Source organism: Lithobates pipiens, unplaced genomic scaffold (genome assembly GCF_037356315.1).
Source record: "Lithobates pipiens isolate NorthernLeopardFrog02 unplaced genomic scaffold, aLitPip1_a1.2 Scaffold_28, whole genome shotgun sequence".
In the NCBI taxonomy this organism is placed as follows: domain Eukaryota; kingdom Metazoa; phylum Chordata; class Amphibia; order Anura; family Ranidae; genus Lithobates; species Lithobates pipiens.
In genome coordinates, this window is record NW_027507789.1 from 13,898,767 (window position 1) to 13,919,600 (window position 20,834).

The window sequence follows — 20,834 nt, forward strand, 5'->3', positions numbered from 1 at the left end:
GAAGTCTGCATGTGTCGCGCATGAGCAGCCACTGGCGCGGTGAAAAAAAACCCAGCTCCCCAGAACCGTTTCTTTCGCAGAGTTCATACAGGTAGACGTTAACTGCACGTTTCTGCTGGAGCAGCCTATCAAGCATATAGAAGGTTGAGTTCCATCGCGTCGGGCAATCGCAAATAAGACGTCTGACCGGCAGATGGTGTCGCCGCTGAATGTCAGCAAGGCGAGCCATGGCCGTGTAAGATCTTCTGAAATGGGCCGAGATTTTCCTTGCCTGCCGCAAGATGTCCTGGACCCCAGGGTATTTGACAAGGAATCGCTGCACGACCAAGTTTAAGACGTGTGCCATGCACGGCACGTGCGTGATTTTGCCCTGTTTCAATGCGCTAAGCAGATTGGCACCGTTGTCACACACCACTTTACCAACTGTCAAATTGAGCGGTGTTAGCCACTCATCTGCCTGTGAACGCAAAGCTGAAAGGAGTGCCGGGCCAGTGTGGCTCTTTGCTTCCAGGCACAACAGACGCAGCACGGCATGGCAACGTCTCACCTGGCATGTGGAATAGGTTCTGGGGAGCTTGGGCGGTGCAGTGGAAGAGACGCTAGCAGCGGAAAAGGAGGAGGCAGCTGAGGAGGAGAGGGAGGAGGATGGAGTAGGAGGAGGAGAAGAAGAGTCAGGCCTGCATGCAATCCGTGGCGGTAAAACCAAATCTACACGGGTGCCACGGGTTACATGCTTGACGGCCGTCAGAAGGTTCACCCAGTGGGCAGTAAAACTGATATACCTTCCCTGCCCGTGTTTGCTAGACCACGTGTCTGTGGTCAGATGTATCTTGGCACCGACACTGTGTGCCAGAGATACATTCACTTGCCGCTGAACATGGCCATATAGCTCTGGGATGCCCTTCTCTGAGAAATACTTCCTTCCTGGGACCTTCCATTGTGGTGTTCCAATGGCCACAAATTTGCGAAAGGCCTCCGAGTCCACCAGTTTATATGGCAGTAGTTGGCGGGCTATGAGTTCTGACAAGCCAGCCGCCAACCGTTGGGCAAGAGGGTTATCCGGCGTCATCATTTTTTTACGCTCAAACATTAGGCCCACGGAAGCCTGCCTTTTTGCAGAAAAATGTGAGCTTGGCGTGATGGAAGGTGGAGTGGAGGACAATTGTGAGGAGAGAGGAGAAGGAGAAGTAGAAGACGAGGCTGGACGGTGAGAGCCTGCAGTGTGGCTTTGTGTGTTCCGTTGCTCCCACTGGGCTCGGTGATGGCTGCTCATGTGCCTTCTTAAGGCGGTCGTCCCTAGGTGAGTATTGGGCTTACCGCGACTAACGCGTTGACTGCAAAGATTGCAGATGGCAACGCTATTGTCAGCAGCGGACACGTTAAAAAAAGCCCACACTGCGGAGCCATGTGCCGGTGTCCTGGGAGCGCCAGATGTGACCGTACATGGTCGATGACTCGCTCCTGATACATTTGCAGTCTGCTTTGTCCCTGCTGTGCAATGTAAGTCATTGCTGCTTCTCCTCCCTATCTGCTGGTCCATATCTCCCTCTGAACTCCCCTCCTCTTCCTCTCTTGTGGGCACCCACGTGACATCACTAGACACGTCATCATCAACGTCACCTTCCCCACCGCTATAAGTAGAGTAGGCAGCAACACCGGGGACCAACCTCCTCCTTGGGCTGATCTGGGTACTGGCGTCAGACTGCTGAGTAGCGCTTGTTGCTACCTCCTCTTCCTGATCCAATACCAAGAGTGGCTGCGCATCAGAAATGTCCTCTTGATATGGATCGGAAAATAATTCCAGTGACTCAAGCGGAAGGTATGTGGTGGTGGTGGTGGTGGTCGTGTTGTTGGTGGTAGTGTCTTTGGGGGTGCACATAGCAGAGAGTGAAGAAGAGGGTGCAGATCGAGAGGATGAGGAGGGTGCAGAAGAGTAAGGCTGAGCGAGCCACTCAACCAAGTCTGGTGCATCCTTTAAAGTAATTGAACGCACCTTCTGCAACTTCCCACTTTGGCTCAAGCCTGTTGCTCCTGCCCTACCCCTACCACCCCTGCGGAAGGGCCTGCCTCTTCCTCTGCATGTCATTTTTTAAATGACCCTGTGACAAAACTCTTAGTCCCTATACCGCTGAAGGACTGCTGCAGTATAGGTGAGCGGTCAGCAGTGGTGCACGTCAACCCTATCTATTGTGGACCGATAGCGGTCCTTACAGAACAGCAGACTGTACCGCACTCAAGCCTATGTACCGTAGCACCCTATACCAAGTTACCAGTCCTTATAAGAACTTTTGTGGACCAAGCAGGTTGTGTATTAGTGTTTAGCAGACTGTACGTCAGTCCCTATACCGCTGAAGGACTGCTGCAGTATAGGGCAGCGGTCAGCAGTGGTGCACGTCAACCCTATCTATTGTGGACCGATAGCGGTCCTTACAGAACAGCAGACTGTACCGCACTCAAGCCTATGTACCGTAGCACCCTATACCAAGTTACCAGTCCTTATAAGAACTTTTGTGGACCAAGCAGGTTGTGTATTAGTGTTTAGCAGACTGTACGTCAGTCCCTATACCGCTGAAGGACTGCTGCAGTATAGGGCAGCGGTCAGCAGTGGTGCACGTCAACCCTATCTATTGTGGACCGATAGCGGTCCTTACAGAACAGCAGACTGTACCGCACTCAAGCCTATGTACCGTAGCACCCTATACCAAGTTACCAGTCCTTATAAGAACTTTTGTGGAACAAGCAGGTTGTGTGTTAGTGATTAGCAGACTGTACGTCAGTCCCTATACCAATGAAGGACTGCTGCAGTATAGGGCAGCGGTCAGCAGTAGTGCACGGCAACCCTATGTATTGTGGACCGATAGCGGTCCTTACAGAACAGCAGACTGTACCGCACTCAAGCCTATGTACCGTAGCACCCTATACCAAGTTACCAGTCCTTATAAGAACTTTTGTGGACCAAGCAGGTTGTGTATTAGTGTTTAGCAGACTGTACGTCAGTCCCTATACCGCTGAAGGACTGCTGCAGTATAGGGCAGCGGTCAGCAGTGGTGCACGTCAACCCTATGTATTGTGGACCGATAGCGGTCCTTACAGAACAGCAGACTGTAACGCACTCAGGCCTATGTACCGTAGCACCCTATACCAAGTTACCAGTCCTTATAAGAACTTTTGTGGACCAAGCAGGTTGTGTGTTAGTGATTAGCAGACTGTACGTCAGTCCCTATACCAATGAAGGACTGCTGCAGTATAGGGCAGCGGTCAGCAGTAGTGCACGGCAACCCTATGTATTGTGGACCGATAGCGGTCCTTACAGAACAGCAGACTGTAACGCACTCAGGCCTATGTACCGTAGCACCCTATACCAAGTTACCAGTCCTTATAAAAACTTTTGTGGACCAAGCAGGTTGTGTGTTAGTGTTTAGCAGACTGTGCGTCAGTCCCTATACCGCTGAAGGACTGCTGCAGTATAGGGCAGCGGTCAGCAGTGGTGCACGTCAACCCTATCTATTGTGGACCGATAGCGGTCCTTACAGAACAGCAGACTGTACCGCACTCAAGCCTATGTACCGTAGCACCCTATACCAAGTTACCAGTCCTTATAAGAACTTTTGTGGACCAAGCAGGTTGTGTATTAGTGTTTAGCAGACTGTACGTCAGTCCCTATACCGCTGAAGGACTGCTGCAGTATAGGGCAGCGGTCAGCAGTGGTGCACGTCAACCCTATCTATTGTGGACCGATAGCGGTCCTTACAGAACAGCAGACTGTACCGCACTCAAGCCTATGTACCGTAGCACCCTATACCAAGTTACCAGTCCTTATAAGAACTTTTGTGGACCAAGCAGGTTGTGTATTAGTGTTTAGCAGACTGTACGTCAGTCCCTATACCGCTGAAGGACTGCTGCAGTATAGGGCAGCGGTCAGCAGTGGTGCACGTCAACCCTATCTATTGTGGACCGATAGCGGTCCTTACAGAACAGCAGACTGTACCGCACTCAAGCCTATGTACCGTAGCACCCTATACCAAGTTACCAGTCCTTATAAGAACTTTTGTGGAACAAGCAGGTTGTGTGTTAGTGATTAGCAGACTGTACGTCAGTCCCTATACCAATGAAGGACTGCTGCAGTATAGGGCAGCGGTCAGCAGTAGTGCACGGCAACCCTATGTATTGTGGACCGATAGCGGTCCTTACAGAACAGCAGACTGTACCGCACTCAAGCCTATGTACCGTAGCACCCTATACCAAGTTACCAGTCCTTATAAGAACTTTTGTGGACCAAGCAGGTTGTGTGTTAGTGATTAGCAGACTGTACGTCAGTCCCTATACCAATGAAGGACTGCTGCAGTATAGGGCAGCGGTCAGCAGTAGTGCACGGCAACCCTATGTATTGTGGACCGATAGCGGTCCTTACAGAACAGCAGACTGTACCGCACCCAAGCCTATGTACCGTAGCACCCTAGACAGACCAAGTTACCAGTCCTGATAAAGAGCTTTGTGGAACAAGTGAGTTGTGAATGATTAGCAGACTGCAGCAGAAGGGCAGCAGTCAAGTATAATATTCTTTCTATATTTGGAAGAAAGAATATTATACGTGTACAAGCCTATTACCGTACCACTGATACCAGTCCTGAAAAGAACCTTTGTGGAACTAATAGTAACAGCAAGTCTTTAAAATTATCCTCACTGCCTGACACACTGCTTCCTGCCTGTCCCTATACAAATTGGCAAAAAAGAGTAGGCTGGAACGATTAGCTGGAACAGCTCTTTTGTGGACCTGATAGTAACAGCTAATGATGATGATGATGATGATGATGAAGAAAGACTAATCTGGCTGAGCTGTCCCTAAAATAGCAGCATACAGCGCTCTGTCCCTTTATCTAAACTGACAAAAGAAACTCAGGCTGCTGACCTAACACCTATACCAGTCCTGAAAAGAACTTTTGTGTACCAAATAGCTAGCGTTTTCTCTGTCCCTACTCCACACAGGATCCTTTCCCTACAGTGACAGAAGAAAGAATGTAAAATGGCCACCGGATCGGGTGTATTTATAGGTTAGGGGGAATGTCCAAGTGTCCATGAGCTGTCATGTCTCAATTGGTTGTCCTGTAACACATGATAAACGTGTCACGAAAGGTTAAAGTTCTTGTATACATTAAACACGTAAGTCCGCCGGGGCGAACGACGGAAAAAGGCGTTCGAACCCGCGGACGGCGAAAGTCGGAAATTCGCCGCGAAACGACCGCCGGGCGAACCGTTCGGCCATCACTAGTGCAGACTTCTGGGGAAATCAGTGAGCCAATCACACAAGCAGGAAATTCCATTTCTGGGGGGAGTTCTGTATACCATCTGTGTATAGAGTGCCTCTAGGTGGCCATATTGCATTTCTGGGGGGACGTTCTGTATACCATCTGTGTACAGAGCGCCACCAGGTGGCCATATTGAATTTCTATGGGCGCTTTGTATACCAGCTGTGTACAGAGCGCCTCCCGGTGGCCATATTGCATTTCTGGGGGGCATTCTATATACCATCTGTGTACAGAGCGCCTCCAGGTGGCCATATTGCATTTCTGGGGGGATTTCTGTATACCATCTGTGTACAGAGCACCTCCAGGTGGCCATATTGCATTTCTGGGGGGCGTTCTGTATACCATCTGTGTACAGAGCGCCTCCCAGTGGCCGTATTGCATTATACAGAAAATTATAGAGCTGCAGATTGAAAAGGAAAAATAATTTTTTAAAGCGGAGGTCCACCCTAAAGTGGACCTCCGCTCATCGGAAACCCTCCCCCCTCCGACGCCACAATTGGCACCTTTCAGGGGGGAGGGGGGTGCAGATACCTGTACCTGTAAACTCCCGCTTTAATAACATTCAAGTGGCTGTAAAGTCTGAAGGTGCATTCTATATATGAAACCTTCTGTGTGCTGACCCCCCCCCCCCCACAGCCCCCTAATACTCACTCGAGCCCCCTCTCGATCCAGCGATGTGCATGGGAGCCTCGGCTGTCCTGAGACTCCCTCTATTCTTTGGCTGAGCCATTGGCTCCCACAGCTGTCAATCACAGCCAGTGAGTCAATGAGGAGAGAGCAGGAGGCGGAGCGGACCCTAGGCTCTGTGTCTTCTGGACGCAAAGAGCAGGACTCGGGAGTGAGCATGCACCAGTGCCCCCCCCATAGCAGGTGGCTTGCTATGGGGGGCACTGGTCAAGGGGGAGGGGCTAGGAGCACCAGCAGAGTACCTGAAAAGAGGAGGATCAGGGTGCTCTGTGCAAAACCATTACACAGAGCAGGTATGACATGTTTGGTATTAAAAAAAAAAAAGAAGCTAAACTGTGTTGCAGTGGTATATGTTATATACATTTTTTTTATTTTATTTGCTATTTTTTTTTTTCTTCCCACAAAAGCAGAGTTATGCTTTAAGTAATCGTAAAAAATGCTTAATATAAAAAGGGAGGGGTTTTGCAAAATGCCTTGAACAGTCTGGAGGAGTGGGTGTCTCTAGGCGGCTTAATTTGCATAGGTAAACGCCCACGTGTGACGATGAGCCTCCATGATTGAAAGAACTGAAATCCAATGAATGAAAGGGGCGGGGCCAGGGACAGTCAGTCTGGGGAGTGCTAGAATTGCAGGGTCTCAAACTGGCGGCCCTCCAGCTGTTGCAGAACTACAAGTCCCATCATGGCTCTGCCCATGGGAGTCCTGCTTGTAACTATCAGCCTTGCAATACCTCATGGGAATTGTAGTTCTGCAACAGCTGGAGGGGGCCGCCAGTTTGAGACCCCCTGTAATGATGCTGGCCAGGAAATGAGGCCCGGGGCTCTCTCTGACTTGCTGCAGCTTCTAATGTACGTGGTGAGAAGCTCACAGTGTGCAGTGAAATCGGAGGAAGACATTTCAGTCCAGGAGAGGAGTCGCGAGACTGAAGGGGAGGCCGGAGTTCCCCTTTAAGGGTGTTCGTAGCTGCCATATGTCACAGAGCGGAGGCACTGGAGCGTGCTCAGGTGACAGCAGGGAGGGCTGCTCGGCGTTGTGCTGTCACATAAAGTCTACACTTTGTTACAAAGAGCTGATTACAAATTCATTGCGGCGAGCACAGTGAGAATTAGGGAGCCGCAACTTTGCTCGCCTCTCTTGGAAAAGTTTATTTATTATTATTATTTCAGGTACTTATATAGGGCTGTCAATTTACACAGCACTTTACATATACATTGTACATTCACCAGGGCCAGCACAGGGAGAACACGTAAACTCCAGGCAGATGGTGTTGTGGTCGGGATTTGAACCAGCGACCCTTTTTTTTTTTTGCTGCTAGGTGAAAGTGCTCACCACTCCAGCGCTGTGCTGCCCCTTGTTCAGATACATTCTGCCTACTTCATTCGCTTCTACCAAAAATACGCTTTAAAATATCTACCCTGTTTCCCCGAAAATAAGACCTAGCGTGATTGTCGGTGATGGCTGCAATATAAGTCCTACCCCCCCCCCCCCCAAATAAGCCCTAGTAAAAGTCCTTGAAGGTCTTATTTTCAGGGAAACAGGGTAGGGCTTATTTGGGGGGGTAGGGCTTATATTGCAGTCATCACCGACAATCACACTAGGTCTTATTTTCAGGGAAACAGGGTATGGCGGCAATCTGTGCAATCTTCTCCGGGAATCCTTTACTGCATCCAGGAAGTGACTGAAAATCTTCCCAACGGGGCAACAAATCTGAACCTAACTGCCGTTCAAGAACTTGGCTCTACAATATCTTAAAGCTGAACTCAGGCTGGGCGCAATGTGAAGGAGAGCAGATATAGTGCTAGGCTTTTTTTTTATTGCGGATCCTCATCCTCAAATGAAAAGTCCTTTGTGTCCACCCATCCTCCGATTATCTTCCTGAATTTTTCTTTCTTTTTTCCTTAAACCCCCCCCCCCTTTTTTTTTTTTTTCGAAAAAGAGGTTTGGTCCAATACATATTATTTGCCTAGACAAATGGCGTGTATTGTGCCTCCTGGGCTATGGACGTACATAGTGTTTCATTCACAAAGGAGGAGGAGGAGGAGGGGAGATGGGCCTAGCGATGCATCATTGGGAACCTGGAAGAGCCTGCGGACTTCACCAATGACTTCACGCACAAACATGGAGGCACGGGACCCCAGCAGCGACTGATGCGAAGAGGATCTCAGCAAGACCGCGCTGGATCTGCTCAGTGGTTGAGTATGTGAACTGTGGAGAACCTGCCACAAGGTAAGCAAGGGTTACAAAAAAATAAAAAAAACTCCACCCACTGGAAATGCCTGTAGAGAACCGGAGGATGGGGCAGAGACAAAATCCTGCACAAGAAGAGAGAGCAGAGCTGTGGGAGGGGCCCTGCAGGCTCCACCCACTACAGACAACCTACAGGAAGGGGCAGATACAAGACCAGTCACCCTGCACAAGAAGAGAGAGAGAGCAGAGTTGTGGGAGGGGCCCTGCAGGCTCCACCCACTACAAAAACCTACAGGAAGGGGCAGAAACAAGACCAGTCACCCTGCACAAGGAGAGAGAGAGAGAGTAGGGTTGTGGGAGGGGCCAGAAGGCCCCACCCACTACAGAAAACTCCAGGAGGGGGGCGGAGACAAGACCAGTCACCCTGCACAAGAAGAGAGAGAGAGCAGAGTTGTGGGAGGGGCCCTGCAGGCTCCACCCACTACAAAAATCTACAGGAAGGGGCAGAAACAAGACCAGTCACCCTGCACAAGGAGAGAGAGAGAGAGTAGGGTTGTGGGAGGGGCCAGAAGGCCCCACCCACTACAGAAAACTCCAGGAGGGGGGCGGAGACAAGACCAGTCACCCTGCACAAGAAGAGAGAGAGAGCAGAGTTGTGGGAGGGGCCCTGCAGGCTCCACCCACTACAAAAATCTACAGGAAGGGGCAGAAACAAGACCAGTCACCCTGCACAAGGAGAGAGAGAGAGAGTAGGGTTGTGGGAGGGGCCAGAAGGCCCCACCCACCACAGAAAACTCCAGGAGGGGGGCGGAGACAAGACCAGTAGCCCTGTACAAGAAGAGAGAGAGAGAGCAGAGTTGTGGGAGGGGTCCTGCAGGCTCCACCCACTACAAAAACCTACAGGAAGGGGCAGAAACAAGACCAGTCACCCTGCACAAGGAGAGAGAGTAGAGTTGTGGGAGGGGCCCAGCAGGCTCCACCTACAGAAAAACGACAGGAGGGGGCGGAGACAAGACCAGTCCCCCTGCACAAGTAGAGTGGGCAGCAGTGAGCGGTCTTTATTACAGGAAGTCTCGCACTGGATTACTGCACAGATCTGGGAGAAGATTCAAGAAGGAGGCACGTGACAAATGGATTTAGACAACATTTGCTTCTCCATGGCAATCCCATGGCACTCTGACTACAGAAAGCAAGACTGCCTGCTTGCTTCATGGTTGCCTGTGTCTAACTGACTCAGCACATGATCCATTTTTGCTAGGAGAGAGCAGGACCCCCCCATCACCCCCATACACACAGACAATGGTTGTAGATCTGGGAACTCATATGACGATATCTGACAGACACGTGGGCCGATGCCTGTACGAGGCTTCACCTAACCTGAAGATCCTGGCTGACCTTCTGTCTGGAGTACATGTTGTAATAAATTAGATATTTATAACACTGAAACTTCGGGTTCCGTCTCCTGCAACTGAATGGCCAAGCCCTCTTTTAATGCCCCTTTTGAAGCGCCGTACCTCAATCTGGTGTGTTCCCGGCAGGTGCCCGCACTACATAGGAGGCATTGTTCTGGTTCTGCAGAGATATCGCCGGTCTGGTCAGGAGGAGAAGGGCGCCATTGTCTGCTCCACCTGCACCGTGATTCCGGCACACATTGTCTGGCGCGGTTTCTGGAATAATTCCTTTATCTGATTTGGGGGAATTTACTGAGTCTGTAGGCCAAGGACCATCTGTTCCCGGCTTTTATCCTGACATGTTCTACTCTACTGGTAGCTCTTGGATGGTGGAGGAACAGACTGACTTGTATCCCTTCCCCCCCCCCCCCCCCCCCCCCAGGAACACTGGTGCCGAAATATGTGAAATAAGCTGAACTCTACAGATATAGGAGGTTATTTATTTCATAAAACTATTTTTGGATTTAGCTAGAATCCCCTTCCTGCTAAGAACCCAAAGCAACATGTAAAACCTAACTTCCGAGTCCAACTGTCACTTTCCACGGCTGCTGTGGGTGAGAAAGAAGTTAATGGAGTGCAAATCATGCTTTGGAGGACGGCTGAGACATCGGGGGGTCTAATAGACGTTTGATATCTCATTAAAGAGGACTTTTTATACTTTACCAAAAAATTGGATAATATATTGAGCTAATATTGTGTCACATAAACAGTTGCTACTGCCGCCATCTTCTTTTTCTCTCTTCTTTCAGTAAATGTATTTCTTGAGGGTTTTAAGTGATCTTTAGGCCTAAAATTATTTTTTAAATGTGCAAAGAAAAAAAAACACACAAAAAAAAAGTTAAACCAAAATACCACGAAAGAATATTAGAAAAAAAAAATCTTCAACCATATATATAGAAAAAAGGACTCCAAAATTTGATTTAGTTAATAAATACCCAACCATAGAAAGAACAGAATTCCCAGACCTTTGATGGGCCCAATAAAGGATAATGAGGGATGGTCTTCAAAAAATTATTCTTCATAGATTACATTAATTGATTAATATATTGCCAGACACAGCCCTTCACAAATTTTTGGGGTGGTGATCACATTAGTTATCTTTACATTAAAATAACCAGATAATCCAATAATTTTGCTACTTTAGCCAACATTAGCGGGTTCATCAATAAATCTGAAGAAAAGGCCACCAGTAGGATCTCACTTACCATTGGCTCCTTTTTCACGTGTTTTTTTTTTTCTCCGTAGATGGTGGTTTTAATGGATCCCATGGAAGACCCTGATGACATTTTGAGAGCCAACCGTTCCCGGGAGAAGTCTTATATGTTTGATGTTACCTTTGATTACACCGCTAACCAGGTACCAATATCTAAAGGTTTCCTCCACAGTCCCATTTCCAGCCCTGTAGCACTTTAGTATTAAAAACAATATTATAAAACCCTGTACTGGAAAGAACTCCCGACCCCACAGATAAATAATAAGGGTACCAACTTCTCTGAAGTAGAAAAGATGTAGCTGGATAGCCGCACTCCGAATTATTCAACTTTATTTCAAAAATGTAATTAAAATCATAGCATCTAGGCTAGATGCTATGATTTTAATTACATTTTTGAAATAAAGTTGAATAATTCGGAGTGCGGCTATCCAGCTACATCTTTTCTACTTCAGTTCCTGTTGCAAACAGAGCCAGCACCCTGTGGGATTGTGGAGACAGCTGTTTTGGGAGAAGTCATTACCTTAGATCGGTAATTCTTTGTATTGGTACCAACTGCTCTGCCAGTTTATCGATGGATTTGGTAACTCGGAATAACAATATCAAACCCACACAGAACTCTCTTCTGTCATTCACTCAGCCGAATGGCAGGTTCCAGCTGTTAATCATTGTCGGGATCCGCTGATCAGCTTGGGTTGGAGCGAATGACAGCACAGCAGGGGTGGTGGGTGTGTATCCAGGAGTACTGGGTCATTTACATGTACTTGATCCAGTGCAGCAGATCCGCTCTGCAGCAGTAAATCTGCAGTAGGCAGTCTGAGAGCGGTTAAAAAATAAAAAAAGTTACATAGCTGATAAATGCCCAGTGGTGACGTAGGGTCCATATAGGCTACTGGCAGCACAGAAGGAAGTCTTGGAGGCAATAACCAAACCTAAAGTTCTCATTCTTTAATATCAAATCCTACAAAACTTGGCATCTTACTATATCATCTCCTTAGTTTCTGGATATACAGAAGCTGATGAATGGAGTTCCTTGGGTGAATTTCCAGAGGGGGTGAAGTGAAGTTCCCGGGGATGAAGTTCTTGTAGTGGAGTGGGCGGGGGGGGGGGGTGAAGTTCCCGGGGGCGAGGCTTCTTGGGCGAAGTTCCTGGGGGTGAGGTTCCCAGGGGTGAAGTGAACTTCCCGGGGGTGAAGTTCTTGCAGTGGGGTGAAGGGAAGTTTCGGGGCGGTGAAGTTTCCAGAAGTGAAGTTCCCGGGGGTGAGGTTCCAGGGGGCAATGCTCCTTGGGCAAAGTTCCTGGGGGTGAGGTTCCCGGGGGTGAAGTTCTTGTGGTGGGGTGAAGTGAAGTTTTCAGAAGTGAAGTTCCCGGGGGGCGAGGTTCCAGGAGGCGAGGCTCCTTGGGCGACGTTCCTGGGGGTGAGGTTCCCAGGGGTGAGGTTCCCAGGGGTGAAGTGAAGTTCTTGCGGTGGAATGAAGGGAAGTTTCTGGGGGGTGACGTTTTTCTAGAAGTGAAGTTCCCGGGGGTGAGGTTCCAGGGGGCGAGGCTCCTTGGGCGCAGTTCCTGGGGGTGAGGTTCTTGGGGGTGAGGTTCCTGGGGGTGAGGTTCCCGGGGCTGAAGTTCTTGTGGTGGGGTGAAGTAAAGTTTACAGAAGTTAAGTTCCTGGGGGGCGAGGTTCCAGGAGGCGAGGCTCCTTGGGCGACGTTCCTGGGGGTGGGGTTCCTGGGGGTGAGGTTCTTGGGGTTGAGGTTCCCAGGGGTGAAGTGAAGTTCTTGCGGTTGAGTGAAGGGAAGTTTCCGGGGGGGTGACGTTTTTCTAAAAGGGAAGTTCTCGGGGGTGAGGTTCAAGGGGGCGAGGCTCCTTGGGCGAAGTTCCTGGGGGTGAGGTTCTTGGGGGTGAGGTTCTTGGGGGTGAGGTTCCTGGGGGTGAGGTTCCCGGGGGTGAAGTTCTTGTGGTGGGGTGAAGTGAAGTTTCCAGAAGTGAAGTTCCCGGGAGGGCGAGGTTCCAGGAGGCGAGGCTCCTTGGGCGACGTTCCTGGGGGTGAGGTTCTTGGGGGTGAGGTTCCCAGGGGTGAAGTAAAGTTCTTGCGGTGGAGTGAAGGGAAGTTTCCGGAGGTTGACGTTTTTCTAGAAGTGAAGTTCCCGGGGGTGAAGTTCCAGGGGGCGAGGCTCCTTGGGTGAAGTTCCTGGGGGTGAGGTTTTTGGGGGAGAGGTTCCCGGGGGTGAAGTTCTTGTGGTGGGGTGAAGTGAAGTTTCCAGAAGTGAAGTTCCCGGGGGGTGAGGTTCCAGGGGGTGAGGTTCCTTGGGCGAAGTTCCCGGGGGTGAAGTTCTTGTGGTAGGGTGAAGGGAAGTTTCCGGGGGGGGGGGGTAAGGTTCAAGGGGTCGGGGTTCCCGGGGGTGAGGTTCCTTGGGCGAAGTGCTTGGGATGAAGTAAAATTCCCGAGGATGAGGTTCCATGGGAGAAGTTCTTGAGGAGAAGTGAAATTCCTAGGCGGGCAGTTCCCGGAGGTGAATTTCCAGGGTGTTATATGTCTGCAAGGAAGCGATATAGAAAGACGCCAAGTTTTGTATGATTTTATTTTTGAAGGACTAGGACTTTGAGTTGTATCCTGTGAATCCTAATGTAAGGACCGACAGAGAAGAGCAGAAATGTGGAAAAAAGTCCTAAAACTTTGGTTGCTCATGGCAGTCAGTTTGTTGCTTGTACTTTAACCAATAAAACTACAGATTATAAAAAAAAAATAGCTGTGCAAATGCCCCAAGCATTCGCACAACTGTCACAAATAATCCCTATTTGCCTAATATGTTTACTTTTTTATTATCATCAGCTCCATCTAGTGGCCATAATGCAGCCTTTTCCTGACTGAGCTCATTCAGGAAATTACCGCATTATGGCCACTAGATGGAGCTGATAATCATAGGAAATAAATATATTCAGAAAATTACAGGGATTACTGTAGTCCTGACCACAAAATAATTGGGAATTTGGTGCAGTGAATTTTTATAAACGGACCCCTGTGTCTCGGAATGCACTGCCAAAAGTCACACCAATTTGTGAGCACGCTAGTCTGGTCAAAGCTGATCTCTGATTGGCTGACTGACCTTACTGTGCTTTTGGCAATGTCCTTACTGGTATCGTTGATATTTTCAATTACATGACGATGACTAAGAGGCGGCGGCGAGGCCCAGAGCTGTGTTTTGTTACTCGCATTAATGTGGCTCCATAGTGCCGGGGGCTCAGGTGGCGCATCCAGAGAGAGCAAACATTAGCCGCGTATTTGTGTTTTCAGGAACGGTTCCTCAGATGCATCTTCCCCTGGTGACATCGTAATTATACTTAACCCCTTCAGCTCCTCCAGTGCCGGATCATTGCGATTTTATTATGTATCAATCTGGAAGGAAATGTAAAAATGATCTTCACAGAACGTTCGCCACACAGAATCCAGTCTTATATTTGTATTATTGCTAAAGGTTTTACAGCCCAACTCCAGTCCAAACTATTTAGAAGGGTACTAGAATCGGGTGAGGTTTTATTTTCTGTCTGTGCCCCACATTGAGATTTCCCCTAACTTCCTGCCAAAACAGGAAGTGACAGGTAATGTCTTCAATGGGGACGCCGATTAAACACAAATACATATTTAGAGTGGAGGAACGTCTGAGATTGGTGTTTATTGCTGTCCTTGTCTTCCTGTTCTGGTGACACCGCGCTCCTCATTTTGTGTATGGGTGTCCAGGGCTGGTGCAAGGATATTTAACACCCTAGGCAAAGCCTAATTTTGCCGCCCCCATTGGCTCCACCCTGACTCCACCCCCTTTCCCCTGCCCATGTATGCCCCATCTTTTTAATGAAGCGCCCATCAGATGCAGCCTCACCAGCTCCCATCAGATGCAGCCTCACCAGCGCCCATCAGATACAGCCACACCAGTGCCCATCAGATGCAGCCTCACCAGTGCCCATCAGATGCAGCCTCACCAGCGCCCATCAAATGCAGCCTCCCCAGCGCCCATCAATACAGCCTCCCCAGCGCCCATCAATACAGCCTCCCCAGCGCCCATCAATACAGCCTCCCCAGCGCCCATCAATACAGCCTCCCCAGCGCCCATCAATGCAGCCTCACCAGCGCCCATCAAATGCAGCCTCACCAGCACCCATCAAATGCAGCCTCACCAGCGCCCATCAGATTCAGCCTCACCAGTGCCCATCAATGCAGCCTCACCAGCGCCCATCAAATGCAGCCTCACTAGTGCCCATCAAATTCAGCCTCACCAGCGCCTATCAATGCAGCCTCACCAGCGCCCATTAAATGCAGCCTCACCAGCGCCCATTAAATGCAGCCTCACCAGCGCCCATCAAATTCAGCCTCACCAGCGCCTATCAATGCAGCCTCACCAGCGCCCATTAAATTCAGCCTCACCAGCGCCCATTAAATGCAGCCTCACCAGCGCCCATCAAATGCAGCCTCACCAGCTCCCATCAGATGCAGCCTCACCAGCTCCCATCAGATGCAGCCTCACCAGCTCCCATCAGATGCAGCCTCACCAGCTCCCATCAGATGCAGCCTCACCAGCTCCCATCAGATGCAGCCTCACCAGCACCCATCAAATGCAGCCTCACCAGCGGCCATCAAATTCAGCCTCACCAGCGCCCATCAGTGAATGTTTGCTTGCTCCCATTCATTCGGGAATAAGGACACAGGCACAGTCTCCGCCGACACTGCGCCCCGACACTATGTGCGAACGGAGCGGTGACTGCCTGCTGATGCTGAGAATTAGTTGCTTGCTGCAGAGAGAAGAGTGTAGGAAAACAGCGGCCAAGCACCCTAGGCAGCAGTGCGCCCTAGGCAGCTGCCCAGTTTGCCTAGTGGTAGCACCAGCCCTGTGGGTGTCACAGGGACAGGAACCTCTTATTGGATTTCATTTTTTTTCATCATGGAGGCTCAGCTTCACATATGGGCGTTACCAATGCAAATATAGGCTGCCTAGGAACGTGCTCCAGACTGATCAAGGCATTGGGATATTTGCATAACTCCTCCCACTGCTTGCATCAGGGCTAAGGAGGAGTAGGCGAGTTGCTCTGATGTTGCGCTGGGACCCAGCGATGATGTCAGAGTCTAAAATAAGGTCACCAAGACAAATTTAAAGGGTGAATCTTTTTAGCAGGGATGCAGTGCCAACAACCTGAGAGAGTTTCCCTTTCAAACTTTAATTAAAGCAATAAAAGCATTAGGAGCACCCTAAAAGGTAGATGAAAACTCCCTAAAGTGGGTGGAACAGAGTCAGGAAGCCACCAGGTGACTCTGCCCACCGGATTCCGCTTATAATAACCCGAATACTACTTTTTGTTAATATTGATGGTTAATCCAAAGACAGAGGTTGTTTGCAAAGCTGACATGTTTCGGGGGCTGTTTATCACTTCATCAGGGCTCACATGACACAATAACTGCAGACTCAGTAATTAAAGTATTGTCATGTGCTATGAGAGTAAGGTATGTTTGTACAGCTTCCGTCAGCAGCTTCTAGGCTGCCCGAACCAGCTGCTGACAAATGCTGTGCAAACATACAACTCAGTCACAGCACGCACCAATCCTGTAATTACCGAGTCCGCAGATATTGCTTCCTTGTGTCATATTTTCTTTTGTTAAAGTGGAAGGTCACCTTAGAATTACTGTGTTAACGTTAACCCTTTCCCTGCCCGGGCTGTTTTTGCATTTTTTGCACATTTAAAAAATTATTTTAAGCCTAAAGATTACTTAAAATCACCAAACATGATATATTTTCCGTAGGCAGAGACCATGGAGAATAAAATACTGGTAGTACCAATTTTTTTTTAATATCTCAGGATATTGACGCCATTGTCTATTAAGTGGAAAAAATCCATAAAAATGTTTTGGGGCTCACAAACTCATTATTTTACCCATTTTTGCGGGTAAAATGTAAGTGATGCGGTTCCGCCAAGTAAATAGATACCTAACATGTCAAGGCTTAAAGTTGTGGTGCGCCCGTGAAACAGCGACAAGCTTCAGTACCTTATGTTTTCAGGACACATTACAGCCTAAAATGATTGATCTCACTCCGGTATTTACAGCGATATGTAATATGTAGCGCTAATTAGAATTAGGTTTGGTTCACACCAGGACTCTTGCACACCACAAAAGTTTGGACTCGAACCCCATTGAAGTCTATGGGCCCATAATTTTAAAAATCAAAAGTTCCCATTCTGAAGGCTTACTGTATATGCAAGCTATTGGCCATAAAATGGGGTATGGGGGTCCGGGTACTGCCCTGGGGTACATGCATCAATGCAGGAGCAGTGATTTTAATGATGAAGCAATAAAAATGAAAAATGTAAATATAGCATTGGGGGAGGGGGGGTCCCCTTAGTCTGCCTGTAAAATGGCGCATCTGTACCATGTATAGAATCTGCAGCAGCAAAACTAACACTAAAGAAAAAAATTGACATTTAAATTGCTGGCAACAATTAAAAAAAAAAAACGAATGGGGTATCCCCCCCCCCACCCCCAAAATCCACACCGACCCTTATCCGGGCATGCAGCCAGGCAGGTCAGGAAACTTACCAGGCCACATTCCCTCAACATGGGGTGGGCGGGAGGGGTGCTTCGGGGCCCCCCACCCCAAAGCACCTTGTCCCCATTTTGACTATCATTATAAGGGGTTCCATTCTTTTTAATGACCACCACTATAAGGGGGGCATTCTTATCAATGACCCCTGCTAGAAGGGGGCATTCTTCCCAAATACCACCACCATAATGGGGGGCATTCTTCTCCATGACCTCCACCATAAGGGAGGGGGGGGGCATTCTTATCAATGACCTCCACTATAAAAGGGGGCATCTTTTTCAGTGACCAATCTCAATGACCACTGCTGTAAAGGGGGCATTCTTCTTGATGCCCACCACCATAAGCGGAGTAGTCTTCTCAATAACCACCACCATAAGGGGGTATTCTTCTTAAGGCCACCACCATAACAGGGAGGGGCATTCTTCTCAATACCCACCACCATAAGGGTGGGGGGGGCATTCTTATCAATGACCTCCACTATAAGGGGGTATTCTTCTCAAGACCACCACCATAACGGGGAGGGGCATTCTTCTCAATACCCACCACCATAAGGGTGGGGGGGGGGCATTCTTATCAATGACCTCCACTGTAAAAGGGGGCATCTTTCTCAGTGACCAATCTCAATGACCACTGCTATAAAGGGGGCATTCTTCTTGATGCCCACCACCATAAGCGGAGTAGTCTTCTCAATAACCACCACCATAAGGGGGTATTCTTCTTAAGGCCACCACCATAACGGGGAGGGGCATTCTTCTCAATACCCACCACCATAAGGGTGGGGGGGGAGCATTCTTCTCAATGACAACCACCACAAGGGGGGCATTCTTCTCAATGACTAGCACCATAAGAGGGATCATTCTTGTCAATGACTATCACCATAAGGGACGCATTCTTCAGACTGACCTCCGATAAATTTAGTCATAATGGGGGGCATTCTTATCAATGGCCCCTGCTAGAAGGGGGCATTCTTCCCAAATACCACCACCATAATGGGGGACATTCTTCTCCATGACCTCCACCATAAGGGGGGGGGGGCATTCTTACCAATGACCTCCACTATAAAAGGGGGCATCTTTCTCAGTGACCAATCTCAATGACCACTGCTATAAAGGGGGCATTCTTCTTGATGCCCACCACCATAAGCGGAGTAGTCTTCTCAATAACCACCACCATAAGGGTGTATTCTTCTCAAGGCCACCACCATAACGGGGAGGGGCGTTCTTCTCAATACCCACCACCATAAGGGTGGGGTGTGGCATTCTTCTCAATACCCACCACCATAAGGGTGGGGGGGAGCATTCTTCTCAATGACAACCACCACAAGGGGGGCATTCTTCTCAATGACTAGCACCATAAGAGGGATCATTCTTGTCAATGACTATCACCATAAGGGACGCATTCTTCAGACTTACCTCCAATAAATTTAGCCAGGGTTCACCAAGGCCTGAAAACTATTTTAGGGTTCCTCTAATGTAAAAATGTTGGGAAAGGCTTGTCTATAAAGTAATTCTAGGGTGAACTTTCACTTTAAGGCCTGATGAAGGGTGGAGAATTACAGCCCAGAAACGCGTTGGCTTGGTGTACATCTCTTTGGAATAAACTTTTTATCTGAACTCGAATATCGCAGTGCGGTGCTTCAGTTCTAGATCTACTTATCTCTGAATGTCAGTTTGTACATTCCAGAGTGTGTCCTTATTGAGCTGTCAGGATTCAGGTGTGTGGCAGGAAACTGTTGATTTACTCCTTGACCTGTATTTATTTTTTTTCAATGTCGGTCATTCCACCGCCGCCCTCCTGCGTTGGCCATTGTCCTTCTGTTGTATTGACTCGCCCTGTTCCCCTTCATTCCTGGCCACTCTTACCTCTCCCTTTTTCTCTTCGTTGCTCTTTGCTTCCTTCTCTGTTGTACTTTTACTTTCTATCGCTCTCTCTCTCCCTCACCTGCTGAGAAGTCTTTTCCTTTGATAGAGCAAAGGAGAAAGGCAAGCGAGGAAACCCAAGTCCTCCTCCAGATAGAGTTACCTTCTTGGTGGGATCGGGTTGCTTCTTCGTGTTACCTCTTCACTAGAAGCCTTTCCACCTCCTGCAATGTTTGCTCAGGACTCTGGCTGCACAGGAGCAGTGCACCCCGTTTGTGGGCCTATCATCAGATACAGTACTGTGCAAAGAATTTAGGCAGGTGTGAAGAAATGTCTAGTTGGCCTACCCTTTACAGCTATAACAGCTTCAACTCTTCTGGGAAGGCCGTCCACAAGGTTTAGGAGTGTGTCTATGGGAATGTTTGACCATTCTTCCAGAAGCGCATTTTTGAGGTCAGGCACTGATGTTGGACGAGAAGGCCTGGCTCGCAGTCTCCACTCTAATTCATCCCAAAGATGCTTTATTGGGTTGAGGTCAGGACTCTGTGCAGGCCAGTCAAGTTCCTCCACCGCAAACTCACTCATCCATGTCTTTATGGACCTTGCTTTGTGCACTGGTCCAAATCATTTGGTGGAGGGGGGATTATGGTGTGGGGTTGTTTTTCAGGGGTTGGGCTTGGCCCCTTAGTTCCAGTGAAGGGAACTCTTAAGTCGTCAGCATACCAAGACATTTTGGACAATTTCATGCTCCTTTTTTGGGAACAGTTTGGGGATGTCCCTTTCCTGTTCCAACATGACTGTGCACCAGTGTACAAAGCAATATCCATAAAGACATGGATGAGTTTGGGGAGGAGGAACTTGACTGGCCTGCACAGAGTCCTGACCTCAACCCAATAGAACACCTTTGGGATAAATTAGAGTGGAGACTGCGAGGCAGGTCTTCTTGCCCAACATCAGTCCCTGACCTCACAAATGCCCTTCTGGAAGAATATTCAAACATTCCCATAGACACACTCCTAAACCTTGTGGACGGCCTTCCCAGAAGAGTTGAAGCTGTTATAGCTGCAAAGGGCTGGCCAACTCAATATTGAACCCTACTGACTAAGACTGGGATGCCATTAAAGTTCATGTGCGTGTAAAGGCAGGCGTCCCAATACTTTTTGTAAACTTCTCCATGGCATTGTATTTTCATTAGCCGTAAGGGCCAAGAGCACTTGTTTGAGCACAAATCACTAACATTCCTCTCTTCTGATTGGCAGGAGACTGTGTATCGGCTGACGACCAAAGGTCTGATAGAAGGAGTCATATCGGGGTATAATGCCACAGTATTCGCCTACGGTCCCACTGGTGAGTCCTCCTATCCCGAGTCAGGACGAGTGATGGTGTGACTCTTATGCCTTACTTTTCTTGCTACGTTGATCTCTGAGCACTATGTAAGAGATCAGAAGTGTTAGAATGTGCCCTGACTGCCTCCATGTTCAACCAGGCACCACCGAGGCCTGGCCCAGGGGTAGGCAGAATAGGCGGCCACTGTGGGTCCATCAGCAGGATAGGGCG

At 48.9% G+C, this 20,834-nt stretch overlaps 1 protein-coding gene across 1 annotated transcript in view; it reads left to right on the top strand.

Moving 5' to 3' along the window:
• KIF19 (kinesin family member 19) overlaps window positions 1-20,834 on the top strand; it is a 96,808-nt gene that overhangs the window by 17,394 nt on the left and 58,580 nt on the right. Inside the window, exons 3-4 of the mRNA XM_077458693.1 lie at window positions 10,877-10,987; window positions 20,537-20,624. Of these exons, the coding sequence (XP_077314819.1) occupies window positions 10,877-10,987; window positions 20,537-20,624 (199 nt within the window). The remainder of the gene's footprint in view (window positions 1-10,876; window positions 10,988-20,536; window positions 20,625-20,834) is intronic.